Source organism: Solanum stenotomum, unplaced genomic scaffold (genome assembly GCF_019186545.1).
Source record: "Solanum stenotomum isolate F172 unplaced genomic scaffold, ASM1918654v1 scaffold3624, whole genome shotgun sequence".
Lineage (NCBI taxonomy): Eukaryota > Viridiplantae > Streptophyta > Magnoliopsida > Solanales > Solanaceae > Solanum > Solanum stenotomum.
The window spans coordinates 1-16,201 of record NW_026033832.1 but is presented as its reverse complement, the minus strand read 5'-3'; the positions used below and the strand labels follow the sequence as shown (position 1 = coordinate 16,201).

At 34.8% G+C, this 16,201-nt stretch overlaps 2 protein-coding genes across 3 annotated transcripts; both read left to right on the top strand.

Annotated features, from left to right (window-relative positions):
• Positions 1–3,758: 3,758 nt before the first annotated feature.
• LOC125852509 (BES1/BZR1 homolog protein 4-like) lies at positions 3,759–7,732 on the top strand. The gene is made up of 3 exons (XM_049532233.1): positions 3,759–4,231; positions 6,588–7,315; positions 7,466–7,732. The coding sequence occupies exons 1-3, from the start codon at positions 4,016–4,018 to the stop codon at positions 7,467–7,469; spliced, it is 948 nt and encodes a 315-aa protein (XP_049388190.1). The 5' UTR covers positions 3,759–4,015; the 3' UTR covers positions 7,470–7,732.
• Positions 7,733–9,452: 1,720 nt separating this feature from the next.
• Positions 9,453–16,129, top strand: LOC125852506 (uncharacterized). Of its 2 annotated transcripts, XM_049532230.1 has the most exons (7): positions 9,546–9,633; positions 9,882–10,577; positions 12,291–12,530; positions 13,031–13,120; positions 15,209–15,358; positions 15,470–15,594; positions 15,957–16,129. In XM_049532230.1, the coding sequence occupies exons 2-7, from the start codon at positions 9,891–9,893 to the stop codon at positions 16,099–16,101; spliced, it is 1,437 nt and encodes a 478-aa protein (XP_049388187.1). In that variant the 5' UTR covers positions 9,546–9,633; positions 9,882–9,890; the 3' UTR covers positions 16,102–16,129. The 2 variants fall into 2 exon arrangements, with proteins under 2 accessions (XP_049388186.1, XP_049388187.1); XM_049532229.1 differs by having other exon boundaries at positions 9,453–10,577.
• Positions 16,130–16,201: the final 72 nt, after the last annotated feature.

Here is a 16,201-nt window from a genome sequence, read left to right as displayed (position 1 = left end):
CAAAAAATTAAAAGTTACTTTTATCCTATAATATACACGATAAATGTGAATAAATATCATGTATATATAACTTAAATTTCCTTAACAAAAAAAGTATAGTATTACTTTTCTTTTTCATGTTTTGTACTCGATGTCTTAAGCCCATATTGAAACCTTAACTAAGTTTGAATCATACACTTTAGGACCCAATTGGGAGTGTCACTTTCAAGAGAATTTTCTTTATATTCAAAGCTCAAACACAATTTTTTTTAATTAAAGGTGGAATAATTTCAATCTGGTACCACTACTAAGTTTTATTAGAAGAGCACACAATTTGTGTCTTTCTTGCATTGCTTTTTCTTTGAGATCACTATATTTGTTTATTTATAGTGAGTGAAGTGATGAGAAAAAGTATAGAAAAAGGGGCAAATAATATTTGTATTTTGTTGACTATTGAGGTGTATATGATATGGTACTTTTATCACAAGGGGATCACGTGAAAGTTGCAGAACTCATCGACTCCTCTCGCGTGCTGTGACCCCAGCCTTGTTAGGGGCCACTTACCATCGCTAAATTGTTGGAAATCTTTATTATTATTATTATTATCTAAATTCATCTAGCACGTGCGCCGAACTCTGTCACGTGTGAAATATTCCTCCTATTTTATTTTCTTTTTTAACCCCATTTTTTACATTAATGTGTTTGTATATAAGAAAATTGTTTTCTACTTATATAAAGGCAAGTCGGGATCTTTCATAATACGAATTTTTTTTGTTTAATAAAAGCATAATCGTATGAATAAGTTCACACTAATTTATTAATTTGGGATATATATTGAAAAAATTGAAAAATCTTTATTTTTTTAAGGCATATAATGTTTTTTTTTTGAGTTTTTATTGAAGATTGTAAATATTTGTTGAATGTTGATAAAATCTCTATCAAACACATCTGAAGAAAGACGAACTAGTGTACAACCTTTTTAAACGAAGGATACAAACATGATGAAAATTTAATTATCTAAAATTATATTTCCAAAAACATAAATTTCTTCTCCGGAAAAATTTAAATAGCATTGCTAAACCTTTTTAGTCTTTTCCTCTATAAAACAAAACAACTTCTTGTATAAGATAGTGATGGAAATTCGGCCTAATTACGTAAACTTTAATCTAATTTAGGAAAATTCAATAGTCTTAATTAGTTTAAGAAAGGGAAAAAGGTCTGAAATATATTCAAATTTTGATCGAAATTGCTGTAACGATACCAAACTTTGGAAATGACCTTTTACCCCCTTGCACTATTTAATTGTGTATTTTAAATGTATATATGTGCCCACGTGGATATCATAAATATTGCATAATTATAAATAGTAACGTGTCCACGTGGGCACGTATATACCTTTAAAATATACAATTAAATAGTGCAGGGGTAAAAGGTCCTCCATAAAGTTTGGTATCATAACAACAATTTCGGTCAAAGTTAAAATATTTTTCAGACCCTTTTCCCTTTAAGAAATACTACTACTCCCTCCGTCCACAATTAATTGTCATAGTTTCCTCTTTTAGAGTCAAATAATAAGAACTTTGACCAACATTTTACGATGTATATTTTCATCATATTGATATGCAAAAAATTGCAACTTATAGTACTTTTCGTATAGTTTTTGAATATCTAATTTTTTTTAAAAAAATATCGAATTAACGTAATCTAATTTAACTTTAAAAATTAGTCAAATTGACTTTCGAAAAGCGTAACATGACAAATAAAAGTGGACAGAGGGAGTAGAAAACATGTCTATCATTAATACTCCGTACATAAATGACATTAATTAATCTTGTAATTTCAGGAATAGTACAATGAAATAAATAATAAACTAATTATTGCTTTTAATCGTTTTGATAATACTTAATAAGATAGATTCATTTAATGAAACATTAAATAGACGGAGAGTGATGGAATGTTCTACCCTTCAAACTTGAAGAAAATATCTATTTAATGTAACTAGAAGAGGTCTCTTTGTAGTTCACCATTTTTAAATACATCATAGGCTCATTTTATGTGAGATATAAAGTATAATAACTTCAAAATAAAATGTAAGATTAGTTTATCTCATGTTTGATTGGAGGTATTAAGTAGTTATTGAATTAGTTATCCCACCATTTTTGTCACAGTGATGAGACAAATTATCTCATATACACACTGGAATAACTTATTCTAATATAACTTATCCCAAAATTAATTATCTTAAAATAACTTGTTCCCAATTAAATGACTTTTTATGAATAACAAATCAAACCAAACAAAAAAAAAGTGAGAGTAAACAATATGGACATGAAATATTTTACATTTTTCCACCTTTTATTTCCCCCCTTAAAGATTTTTTTGGTGAATCATGGTATGTATTCTCAGTGATGTTATCATTTTCCTCAAATACATGTGATATTCTTATGTTTCTTGGAATCAACTTTATTTTCAACTACAAGAACTTTCTAATAATTGCACTTATGGTGTGATCCTACTAATATTTGAAGGTCAATTTTTAAAAATTTAATTCAAAGATCTATAGTCAAATTAATATGTTAGAATTTAATAAAAAATCTATAGTCAAACTAATATTGAAAGGTAACTTTTTAAAATTTGTTACAAAAATCCATAATCAAACTTATATTTGAAGGTAAATTTTTAAAATTTGATTAAAAATGTATAATCAACTATATTTTAATTTATTGGAAGGTAATTTTTTAAAATTTGATCGAAATTCTATAGTCAAGCTAATATTTAAAGATAAAATTTTAAATTTTGATTCAAACATTTACGATCAAACTAATATTTGAAGGTAAATTTTAAAATTTGATAAAAAATCTATTATATTTAAAGGTAAATTTTTAAAATTTTGATTCAAATCTTTATAGTCCAACTAATATTTGAAGGTAATTTTTAAAAATTTGAACAAAATTCTACAGTCAAACTAATATTTGAAGGTAAAATTTGATTTTAAAAAAAAAATAGTCAAACTAATATTTGAAGGTTATTTTTAAAAATTTGATAAAAAATTATAGTCAAACTTACATTTGAAGGTAAAATTTTAAAATCTGATTCAAAAATCTATAGTCAAACATTAATATTCAAAGATGAATTCAAAATTTATGGTCAAATACTAGTTAAAATAATAATTTTATTTTCAAAATAAATTAGTAATAGCTTTATTTTGTTGGAAGGTACTTAATAAACTAAGGGCTCGTTTGGTGTGAGGGATAATACCAAATAGTCCCGGGATTAAATTATAGTACTGTTTATTTTGTTGTTTGGTTGGCAAGTTCGGAATAACTTATCCCGGGATTAATAATTAGTACCGGGATAAGTTATCCCTCTCCTTGGGTGGTATAGTAATCCCGAGATAACTTATCCCGGGATAAAATAGGTAAATGACAAAAATGTCTCTTTCAACCCTTCTGTTATATCACTTTTTACATTAATGAAGGGCATTTTTGTAAACAAATAAATTGTTCTTAAAATTTATTATTTTGAATACAACAAACCAAACACTCAATAAAAAATAATTCCAACACAACTTATCCCATCATAACTAATCCCAACATAATTTATCCCAACATAACTTATCCCATCATAACTCATTTTCAAACCAAACGACCCCTAAGATTTATATATTATTTTCCCACAGTAGTATTATTTTTCACTTTTTTGTTTTGCCAAGGGGGTATTATTGTCAATTACTCAGTTACCTCTGAACGTCATGAAATCCCCTGCTTCTTCTTTTTCCTTTTCCTCGTATTAAAGTGGGGGACTCATCACTATTCCCATTTTCAGTGCTTCAATTATCCAACACTCTTTCATCAATTTTCAACCATTTCTCTTCTCAATTATTCCTTTTCGATTGCGTTTCATCATTCATAGATTCAACATTTATTGCCCATTTGTTTGTTCCACTTCTCAGAGTTTCCCCTGTTTCTGGGTTTGTGTATACGTTCATGCAGTTTGAGCATTCAACGGCGTCCTTTTGCTAATCGCATCGATTAACATGACGTCGGGAACAAGGATGCCGACGTGGAAGGAGCGGGAGAATAACAAGAGGAGAGAACGACGGCGAAGAGCCATTGCTGCTAAAATATTCGCCGGATTAAGGATGTACGGTAACTATCAACTTCCTAAACACTGTGATAACAATGAAGTACTAAAAGCCCTCTGCAATGAAGCCGGCTGGACAGTTGAGCCCGACGGCACCACCTACCGCAAGGTAAATTCCATAGAAGCATTTAATTTGTTGCAGTCCATTGTCAGATTAAATTCATTTTTTTGCAAATTTCACATCACAACTATTGATAGTTGTGATATGAAATTTTACTGAAGAGAATAATAATTTTTTTTTTCTTTTACGAAAAAAGTTGTTGGTTCAATGATAGGTCTGTATTCAAAATATCCTTCGTCAGAACCAGTCTCATGTTGCACGTTAGGAGGTTGCAATTTTGTGTAGCAAGAGTACAAGTAGCTTTGGTTAATGGATCGTTTTATGCAAATTAAAGTAGCAGTACCGCAGTGTGTACTACGTACTGCAAAGCTTATCTGCACTAGCAGGCGTTTGTTGAGATTGCTGTTATAATACTTGCGTCATTATAAGATTTAGATTCTTCTTTTTTCCTTTTGCTTTAATCATCTGGCTACGTTAGATTAAACAGATATCGGTTGAACAATTCCTTTTCTTCTCTGCGCTGATCAATTTGCGGACACTTCGGTTATTTCATTAGTAATTGTAACTAACTTTTATCAAATTAATAACAAGTATAAGGTAACTTTGTCCCGTTTTGCCTTTTGTTTTATTGACACCCTGAGTTGGAAATTTGCAAAGATTCCCCAGTTAACTCTGTTCTGACCTGAAAAAGTGATTTTGGTATTTAGAAAGACAATAATACCCCTGCAATAATTTCACTAGACCTTTTGGTATTCACATGTCTGCCTTGAATTAGGGGTGGGTCTTTAACAATGTAGGAGAATTGCACTGGCTTATGTTTCTTCTTTTCTGCTTTTCTTGTGGGCCAAATTAACATTTTTTGATAACTTTTGAGTGAGAAGGTGGGGGGTTGAGTTTTTCACCTTGCTTAAATGTTGAAAAAAAAGCACTTTTTTCAGCTTCTTGCTGTTTTGATGAAAGGTTCTTTATTAGATAGATACTCCCTCCGTCTACAATTGTTTGGCAGGTATACTAAAAATAGATGTTCAAGATTAATTGTCAATTTAAACAATCAAGAAATAATTAGTCTTTCCAATTCTGCCCTTAATGATTGAATGTAGTTCAATTGAAAAGTTATGTGGACTTTTGGTATTCTTGATATAGTAGGGTTATATTAGTCAAATTACACCTTATATTAAATTTTCCTTGAGGGATGTGCATGACCTTACCCTGATAAACAATTGTGGACGGAGGGAATACATTATTTAGCTAGGGAGTGATCTAAGGGGTGTTCAACATTTCTTTATAGGGGCTTTGCCTATACTGTTTCTTTTACTATTGCTTAGGTGCCTTGTCTTATTACATGTGCCTTTCCTTGTAATCAGTGAAATGCATCAACTAAAATGAGACCTAGGTAGGGGGCTAATTAATTTACTTCCCAAATATTCACCTGATATTGAACTCATTATGGGGAGTTTAGATAAAAATGATTCTTTTGTGTGAGGAAGGTAGACTTGACATGTAAACGCAAAAAAGGAGAAAAAATCTTCGGGTGATTATGTCTGGTATTTTATTTGGGGTTTGACTAATCTAAATTCCTTTGGAAGTCCCACTTTTGGGTGAAACACTTCCTACTATAGACAACTCGATTTTCAGGATCCGAATTTGCTACCCTTGATTAAAGATGGAGGAGTATTTACTTTGGTGGTTTAGACAATTTCATTTCATGTTAGTAATGATTTTGTATCTATTTTTGAGACAGTCTGTAGCCTACCAAACAGTAACCAGCACTAAGGATATCAAGTCAGTAGTATTATATACCCCTCCGTTTCAAATTTGATTTTCTAGATTTGATTTCGCACAAAGTTTAAGAAAGTAAAGAATTTTTTTTTGAATCTTGTTAATATGTAGAATGTATCAAAATATCTTTTAATTCCGTGGTTTTAACATGTCACATTAAAATTTGAAATTAAAGAGTTGCCAAAAAAGAAAAAAAACATCTTTGTTTTGAAACAGTAGCAAACAAATTGAAACGGAGACATTATTATTTATCTTCTCTCAAGTCTCAAGGTGCGATGCGAGATGTTATCTTCAACTCCTACCATTTGGTTGAACTGATCTAGAAGAATATAATTGGGGTCCTTATTTTGTTAAAAGAGTCTGAACTCTTGAGTGTTGTCTTGCATCATATAATAATTGTTTTAGAGCAAAAGTACCTGCATTAATATGAAGAACTTTAAAGCAGCAGAAATATATTACTATAAGGCTGTTATTCACAAGAAATCTGAGATTGGCAGGACAATTTGAATGGACAAAGTTGAATTTTTCCCTTTTTCATAACAAAGATGTCAGTGCATATATAGTATGAAAATGGCTATTGCAACACCTCACAAGTTTTCTTGAAATCTTTATTGAACATTTGCAGGGATGTAAACCAGTGGAGAGATTGGACTTTTTGGGTGGTTCAACATCATTCAGTCCATCTTCATCTTACCAGCCAAGTCCTTTCACTTCCAACAACCCAAGCCCTGCTTCCTCTTCCTTTCCTAGTCCAGCTTCGTCCTCATACGCGGCAAACCTGAACATGGACGGAAAATCCCTCATCCCGTGGCTTAAAAACCTGTCTTCTGGATCCTCATCAGCTTCCTCCTCCAAACTCCCTAATTTTCATATTCATACTGGCTCCATTAGTGCTCCAGTTACCCCTCCTTTCAGCTCACCAACTGCCCGGACCCCTCGGATTAAAACAGATGCTGGCTGGGCTGGATTTCGATACCCTTACCTTCCATCATCTACACCAGCTAGCCCTGGTCGTCAGAACTTCATTAATGCAGAATGTTTTGCTGGAATAAGTGGACCACCTTCTCCAACATATAGTCTTGTTTCGCCAAATCCGTTTGGGTTCAAAATGGACGGTCTATCGCGTGGTGGATCTCGAATGTGCACTCCTGGGCAGAGTGGTACATGTTCACCTGCTATTGCTGCAGGATTGGATCATAATGCTGATGTTCCCATGGCTGAAGTGATGATCTCTGATGAGTTTGCATTCGGAAGCAACGTTGCAGGGATGGTGAAGCCGTGGGAAGGAGAGAGGATCCATGAGGATTGTGTTCCAGATGATCTTGAGCTTACTCTTGGGAGTTCAAAGACAAGGTATTTTCATTCAGGTCGCCTAAAAGATAACTACGTATGACCGTCTACAAAACATTAACTACTTACACCACCATATGTTAATCAAATCCTTTTGTTCGTTTTATCTATCTTACTCTTTGATTTGTTTCTCATATACAATACAATTTGCAGATAAAACTTGAAAGTGTGCAAGCAAGCAGAATTGGCTCCTACTGATGTCAAGGTGCGATAGCCGACGGGGTTGTGTTAAAATGAACCAAAAGTTTTTAGGCTTTTTCACTGGAGTTCATGTTGTTATTATAGCATCCACCCCTTCCCATCTTCCAATTCAATTGCTATATAATGGAAGAACAGAAATTCTATAATGTGAACTTTAAAAATTTGTAGCAAAATGTAAGTTGCAGAATTCAATTACTCCACATTATTTGAATGTTAGTTTGAACTTGAGCAAAAAAGGCATATAACTACTGCAAGAAGTTGGTTATGTCTATCTTTAAAACTATATTTTGTTATACTTGAACAGATTAGAAAAAATCTATGAAGAGGAAGTTGAGAAACCTTACCTTTGATGTCTGCTTGACTACACCAATTACAAGAAAGTAGAAACACTGTAAGAATGGGTCCAAAACTATTTGGTAGTATTTAAGATATTCAAAGAGAACAACCTTCACTCAGGTCAAAGATGGTGTATTGATATGTTCAATTTTTGTGATGATAGAATTAGAGGGAGAAGCGGAGTCAGAGTCGAGATATAAAGTTTATGAGCTCTGAATTTGCCATTGATCCATAATTGTTTTAATTGTTGGATGTACAATTAAATAGTTAGTACGATTAGAAACTCTTTGAGTTCAATCATTTACCTTTTAGGTTAGAGACCAACGTCTTGAGACTAACATGAGTTCCACTTTAGGTAAATATCTAATGCATTCCTGATCGAAAAAATCATTTTGAAGTAAAAACTGTGCATTTTTGGGATTAGTGGGAAAAATAAATATGATCTGTGGTCAATGATAGCATATCGGGAAAACACGGAGGCCCCACTTTTTGGTCTTCAAAATATCTTTTTGAAGTTTGCAAATTTTGAAGATTTTTCTCAAGAAATTCAAATCCAAATTCAAAACGTGCTATAAACTTCATGCACAAAATAAACTTAGGGCCTTTTTGGATTGACTTTTGGCTTATGATTTATAAGCCAAAAATCATAAGTTAGGATTTTTAACTTATGATTTTTGGCTTATTTTTGTTATTTTGGCTTTAAAATAAGTGCTTATAAACATTTTTTAACTTTACCCAAACACTTCAAAACTGCTTAAAAACTATTTTGGCTTAAAAGCACCTAAAATAAGTCAATCCAAATGGGCACTAAGGGCCTGTTTGGATTGGCTTTTGGCTTATGACTTATAAGCCAAAAGCCATAAGTTAGGGTTTCTAATCTATGACTTTTGACTTATTTTTGTTATTTTGGCTTTAAAATAAGTGCTTATAAACACTTTTTAACTTTACTCAAACACTTCAAAATTGCTTAAATTAAATCTTAGTTTTAAATCCTTTTAAAAAATAAATTTAGAGTTATACAGTTCATTATAAACTAAATGATAATTTTAATTTGAGTTATTATCAATTTATTGACCCTTCATCTCAAGCCGTATAAAATTAACTACTATTATCACTATTTCTCCGGATAAGTACTTACTCACATCAAGTGTCAGCATCATATGGTATAAATTCACTATAATTAAGTGATTCAATAAAAGGCACTAACAACTATACACACATATATTATATATTTATTTATTTATTTATTTAGTATAAACACTTAATACTTTTTGTTTCCACGAAAAAAAATATTTTTTTCCTCCAAAGAAAATTAATAATTAACACATTCCGTATTTATAAAGGATTAAAATCACCAATCTACAGTTTCTGACCTACAGGCCCAATAGAAAATTATAGAAGGCCTTGATGTTGACACAATGGGCCCCATTCGGCCCAATTTGAAAACAATTTTTTATCTTCAGAACCACCAGAAGTTATCGCTGCTTACGTGGCGTTAACTGAGAAAGGGTGTGCGCATTACGCACCCTCTATTTCCCATCAAAACACAGAAAATATATCTTCCCCACCTCCTTTAGTCTTTTTTCTCTCTTCAAATAGAAGAAAATAAAATCTATTTCATACTTTTTCATGGTTTTTTACAAACCCTAACAACTTCAATTAGAGGTTTTTGAAGGAGTACTTACTCTGTTTTGTGGATTCTGATAAGGTAATTCACTGTTTTTGAGCACCGGCGCCGTCGGAAACGGTTCAATTTGAGCTGTTGAGAAGCTTCTCTGATCCTGGTATATTTCTGGAAACTTCTATTTGATAGTTTATGTGATTATGAACTTGGATTTTAGTTTGTTAAACTTGAGATAGACTATTACGTATGGAATCTAAGTTGTTATGGATTTGGTGATAATCAGCGAGATTGTTTAAGTTGTAATCGATGCTTGTTGTAGTAGTATGGTTTGATGCTGTTTTGTTTTAGATTGGAATTTAAGGGATATTTTCAATATTATAAAGGAATTTAGGGGTGATTTTGGTGAAGTTTTGGAAAATGATGTCTGTGGAGAGATCATTTGAAGCATGGGAAGAGGTGCAAAGACATGGGCAGGATTTAGCGGATAAGCTTGCTCAAGGAGTTACTGGTTTGATTCAGTCTCATATTACTCCTCCGTCGTTTCCATGGCCTTATTCTCAAAATTCCAAGCCTTTTGATGTAGAGTTGTTAGCTGAAAGTTTTATTCCGAGAGATTTTGGGATAGCTGTGGATAAATCTGCTATTGCAGGGGTTTCAGCAATTTTTGATATGGGGAACAGAATAGGGCAAGCTTCTAAGCTTTTTGATGTAGAGTTGCCGGGTCAAAGTTTTATTCCGAGGGATTTTGGGATAGCTGTGGATAGCTCTGCAATTCCAGGAGTTTCATCAATTTTTGAAATTGGAAACAGGATAGGGCAGGCTGGAGCAGACTTTGGGGCTTGCTTGAGTGGAATGGTTCACCAGTTTTTCAGGAAGTTACCGGTGCCTTTTCGGCAAGATGAGAATTTAGGATTGTCTTTGATGGCTGGGACAGATAGCCAAAGAGCTGATCTGAGTGTTACCCTGCAGGAGGATTTGGGGTTGTTGGCCGAAAGATTTAGGGGATATGGGTATACTGAAAAGGATTCAGCTGAAGATAAACCAAGTGAAGAGGAGTTTCTTGGTGTTAATTTGAAGGCATTTAAACACTTCGGCAGATCACAGGTAAAATTTTAGTGAAAATTGAAAGGATTATGTTCTTGTCAAGTCACATCTATAATTTCTTAATTTTTTCACTCATATTTTTGACACAAGAAAAGATGACCAAACAACAGTACAGGGATGGAGGAGTAACTTATATGTTTTCAGTCGCAGATATGATTCCTTGCTTAAGCATGTTACAAACATTTGGTTGATACTTGTTTTATAGAATACTTAAGGTGCAGTTTTATAAAATGAAGATTTCCATAAGTTTGTTGTTGGATTCACGCCTTAGTAAGTATAATTTAGATTTTGCACTTGGAAGATACTTAAGCTGCAATGATGTGATATATGGATATTTCCAAAGCTTGTTCTCCGACTGTAAGCATTAGCAAATATGACATGCGGCTACAGTCTACTGGTTTAGAATGCCGCACTAATTGATCAAGGACTCAAGGTAGTGGTAGAGGTGTAGGAATTGACCTATAGTGATGTCAAAGGCTTGCTTTCCGATGCATAGTTAGCTTTCTTTCCATCATAGGGTGTTAACCCTATAATAAGTTGTGATAGTGGTCCCCTTCAAATGTGTGGGTTAAGTTATATTAGTGAATATGTAGGCAGGAGATCTGTTGAAGTGTTCTCCTAGCTTCTCAGAGGAAAACCGAGGGAAAGTCCTTTGAGGGGACCTAAAGCCAAACCCTGAAAGTTCCTTTAGAAAAATGTGAAGCCGAAGGCAACATATTATGGAGAATAACAAGTTGAATAGTTACCAAGCATTCTGTTTACAATAGGTGGCAAAAGAACTCTAATCCGAATCAAACAAGGAATCCTTGTAAATCAAGAAACATTTAAAAGGAAAAAAATTGATATAAATAAATGCTAATTTGACTAGGAAACAAGAATGATGAAGTTATCTAAACCAAATAAAACTAAAATTCAAATTCTAAATTGTGTAGTGCCCCTGGTGTTTAAGCTCAATTGAAAAAGCGTGAGGGTCTTGTGTCTTTGGTCATAGGTCCGAGCCCTACGCCAAGCGATCTAACTCTGGTATTTAATTGGGGAAGGGTGAAGGGGCAAGCCATTGTCCCGCTGTTTCAAAGGCTGTGGTTGGCCCAAAAAGCTGGCTCCAGACAGATTTCTCGGTCCTTGGAAAAAACTAGAGCAGTATGTAGATAACTGTAGTATGGAAAAAACTGGTTTCACATATGAGAAATGAGTACTTCATTTTTAGCCGGTGACAGCCCTAGATTTTCCTTGTTTTTTTTATATTATGCGGGACATGTGTAGCATTAGAGCTTCTTTGTGTGTTTCTTATTGTTACCAGTTTTTCAGTAAAGTATTCATCATTGTTGGCATTCAGCCACAGCTGATCCAAAGCTAAACTAGCAATTACCTTCCAATTATATTCTGATATGCTGAGTGCTCCTTGTTTTTAGATCTTGGCTAGGATGTTCCACATTTAAATGTCAATTTGCTTCTGTAGATGGAAAAAATAACAAATATATCACCAAGTGACTGCGTGTTCATGTCATTTCATGTATCATGCATGTGTAAAGTAAACGTTTCTCTTGATCCCTGCCAATTCCCATTTAATAAATTGGGGCTGTGGTTACAGTTGTGGGAGTGTACCTGTTCTAAACTTGTGTGGGTTGACTAGAGGTGGGAAATAAGTCGTGATTTATGTTCCTCTGTTGTGAGTTTGTTTTGAGATCTTACTTTCTTGATCTCCGAATGCAGGGTACAATCAATTTTTCGTCAACATATGAAAGTAGGACCAGGAATGTAGAAAGTTCTGTGGCTGCTAGAGGAGATTTATGGAGAGTAGAGGCATCACAGGGTAGTTCCACATCAGGAAATGAAAATTCTTCCCTGTTCCTTGTTCAACTTGGACCAGTACTTTTTGTCCGTGATTCAACACTACTTCTGCCAGTTCACTTGTCTAAGCAACACCTTCTTTGGTATGGCTATGACAGGAAGGTATGCAAACTGTAACTTTAGGACATTGTTTGCTTGTATTGAAAAGTCTTCCAGTACTTTTGGCCTTCTGGGCACTGGTTTGGGTGTGTGTGTGNGGGGGGGGGGGGGAGCATACTGGTACTGGTTGCATTGTAGTGTGTTCTGATGTACAGACTCTAGTCTCTCTATTCATGATAGTTTAGCTTGTGGTACGTGTAATTGTTGAATCAGATTTGTCTCAAGTGATTGGCAGTCTTGAAGCAGGGTACCGATGTGAATATAATATCTCTAATTTTCACATGGTTTATCTTCTCTGCTGGAGATGAGATGCCATGAACTCATTTTTAATACCAAGCCTGCTTGATTGAGATTGTCCCTGTGTACCAAATTTAGTCAAGAAATTATTACCTTATTGACTGAATGATTTCAGAAACCTTGCATACCAAAATGACTCATTTTTTACATTTGTTGTGTGTATAATAATTACGTTAATTTACTTGTCTCTTTTGATCAATGGACAGCGTGGGATGCATTCGCTTTGTCCAGCTGTGTGGTCGAAACATCGAAGGTGGCTTCTTATGTCGATGATCTGTCTTAATCCTTTGGCCTGTGTAAGTGGAGTTCTATATTCATGTACACTACTCGTATTTCTGCTAGTTTTGTGGAGTTTTGGTTGCTCCCGTTCTTAATTTTTTTATCATGTTTGCGCATGACACTTCTCTTTATTGGAGAGTTACTTTCTGTGACTGTATGCTAGCTGAGGACATAGCTGGTAACATTCCCCTGGCGGCCACGCTCTATTAAGTCTTTAATTTTTCCAGAAAGATCTGGAAAGCTTAGTTCTTAACCTGGGTCTGAAGCTTTGGTTTAGTCAGCGTGCTCTCAGTCACTCTTCCCTATTTGTGCATCGTTGAAATTTTTGCCTTAGTTTCTAGTTCACATATTGTTGAGGTGATCATTATTGCGGCACTCTCCTGTTATGTCTGTATTGTTCACAGTCTAGTGACCCATGATTTTGTTGGATGAGGTTGTACCTCTTATCTGTTTTGTCATGTTTACGGGCTCTGGTGAAGGTAATGAGATGGTGTGCTCTCTCTTACCTATGTAATTGATTTGTTTGTTGTGCGCGAGTTTTGCTGCTCGAATCCCCCCAAAAAATAAAAAATAAAAAAGAATCCGGCAGGTGCTATTGAAAAACCGTATTATTGCATTAGATTTTCATTTACTAAATAATAGTCATACTCCACATTCTTCAGACCTAAGGGTGCTTTTTCTTACCAATAAAGTAATAGTTCATTGATAGGCAGGAAGTCCTGGTATACCACTGATATATACAAAGTAGAGAACCTGCGGCAATATATGGTTCTCTATAATAAGTATGCAATTCGCCTAGACATTCCACTTCTCCAATGTCTCCAGGTCTAGGCCGTAACTAGTTGAGAACTTCTTTTTGCATCTCTTATGCCATTATACTATTAGGGGTCGTTTGGTTGGAAACAAGTTATCCGAGATAAGTTATCCTGGGATAACTTATCCACCATGTATATGGGATAACTTATCCCACCGCTATGATATAAATGGTGGGATAAGTTATCCCAAACATGGCAATCAAACAACATAATTTTTTTTTATCCCATCACTATTTCCTTGTCCCATCAGTGTTATTTTTAATCCCTCACACCAAAAGAGCCCTTATAGTATAGATTGCTCATTATAGGAGAAGGAAGAAGATTGGTGTTCATCAATCAATTCAGAAATGCAGCCCCCAAGGCCTAGCTCAAGTGGCAAAAGGTGGAGGATTTGTGGCTTAGGTCGCAGGTTCAAGCCCCACACCATGCAAAGCGAAGCCCGGTATTTAAGTGGAGAAGGGTAGAGGGGCGGGCCCATTATCCACTGAGTTTAGAAGGCTGTGACTGGTCCAAAGGGCGGGTCACAGACGGATTTCTTAGTTATCAAAAAAAAAAAAAAAATCAATTCAGAAATGCAGCAGCGCAATTTATATGTCCATTTGTGAATCCTTCAACACATCTATTGAGTTGCCTTGATTTGATCTAAATTTTTTATCACTAACTACATACCCTCAGCCACATTTCAACAGCAAAAACAATTGGAGTCTGGGAGGTTACTGTGTATGCAGACCTTACCCCTACATTGTGGGGGTAGAGAGGCTGTTTTTGATAGATCTCTCAGCCATATATGATGTCCTAAATTTTTGAAGGCCTGGAGAAAACAGTTATTTGTCTCATGATACTTTCTTCGCCTCAGTAATTTCCTAGAGTGAAATTCCCAACGCTGCTTTACATTTAGCACATGCTAGAATAGAGACCCAGTGATTAGAGGTGACGTGCAAACCTAATACCTTATTCAGGATGCGGTGTTGAAGTATTCATCTTCATTAACTCGTTTGTTGGTGATCATGCTAAGTTTATACACAAGCAAGAACAGTATTTTAAGGGAGCACGATAACTTCTCTCGTGCAGAGAATCTAGATGCTTTTTGTGGACAACCTGGTAATCGTTTCTTTCCAGTTTTGAAACTTAGTTGCGTGTGTGACCATTTTCCACTTAGGTAGCAGACTTGGTTCACAAGGATTTGATCTCAGATGCTTTTCTACACTGTTGTTTTTCTGGATTTGTAAGCTTAATTACTCAAAATGTATTTTCTTTCTTAGCAACTTATTGAACCTCTTTATTTTGCAGTCGTTTATGGACTTGCAGTTTCCAAATGGTCAAATAACATACGTATCTGGGGAGGGATTGTCCACCAGTGCCTTTTTACCTCTATGTGGAGGTTTGCTTCAAGCCCAGGGTCAATACCCGGGGGATCTCAAGTTCAGTTTCTCTTGCAAGGTGAGGTGATGTTTAATGTGAGGAAGTATTTGACATTCGGTGATTTCTGTACCTGTTCCCACTTTATCTGGTGTTTTATTTAAGAACAATATTTTCACTTATTATATGCAGAATAAATGGGGAACATGCATTACACCGATGATGCATTGGCCCGACAAATCATTTAGTTTTGGGGTTACCCAGGCATTGGCTTGGAAGAGATCTGGCCTCATGTATAGGCCAACCATTCAAATAAGGTAATACTAGCTGCTTCATATTTATTTAACACTGAATTTTTCTGCTATCTGCTGTTTTATGGTGTTGCCATCAACATCTGATGGTGCAGTGGCATTAGCAAATATGGAGAGGTTTGCGCCACAATTGTGGAGTTTTTTGGTTAGAAGTTTTCTATATTTTCATGTGAGGCTGAAATCTTCAATTGTCATAGCCTTTTCCTGGTTTTCTCTGTGATGTGGCAATTATGTTCGTTGCACTTGCATTCTGCTTACATGTACAGTCACTTATAGCTTGATAAGTATCATTCATCTCTTCCTTCTTTAATGTTGTAACAAGTTTATCAGTCGCCTTCTAATCATTTTCTTTTCTCGTACACTATCAGTGTATGCCCGACAGTTGGTGGGAGCAGTCCCGGTTTGCAGGCAGACATCACACATTCTCTAAAGGAGGGATTAAATATCATCTGTGGCTGTGCACTTGCAACACACTCTTCTGCGTTTGCATCGTTAGCTGTAAGTCATTCCTGAACTTCTCCCTCCCTTTTTTTTCTTGGGAGTTCCACTTTGCCGGGCACTAACTCTTATTGTTTTTATTTGCCCCTCCCATGTTCCTGCTTCTTTCTTTTTG

Bases quoted from the DNA above. Each gene is read 5' to 3' on its own strand.
- LOC125852509 (XM_049532233.1), top strand. From the start codon at position 4,016: ATGACGTCGGGAACAAGGATGCCGACGTGGAAGGAGCGGGAGAATAAC. The intron at 4,232-6,587 runs GTAAATTCCATA...GAACATTTGCAG, and splicing joins ACGGCACCACCTACCGCAAG to GGATGTAAACCAGTGGAGAG.
- LOC125852506 (XM_049532229.1), top strand. From the start codon at position 9,891: ATGATGTCTGTGGAGAGATCATTTGAAGCATGGGAAGAGGTGCAAAGA. The intron at 15,359-15,469 runs GTGAGGTGATGT...TATTATATGCAG, and splicing joins AGTTCAGTTTCTCTTGCAAG to AATAAATGGGGAACATGCAT. The intron at 15,595-15,956 runs GTAATACTAGCT...GTACACTATCAG, and splicing joins AGGCCAACCATTCAAATAAG to TGTATGCCCGACAGTTGGTG.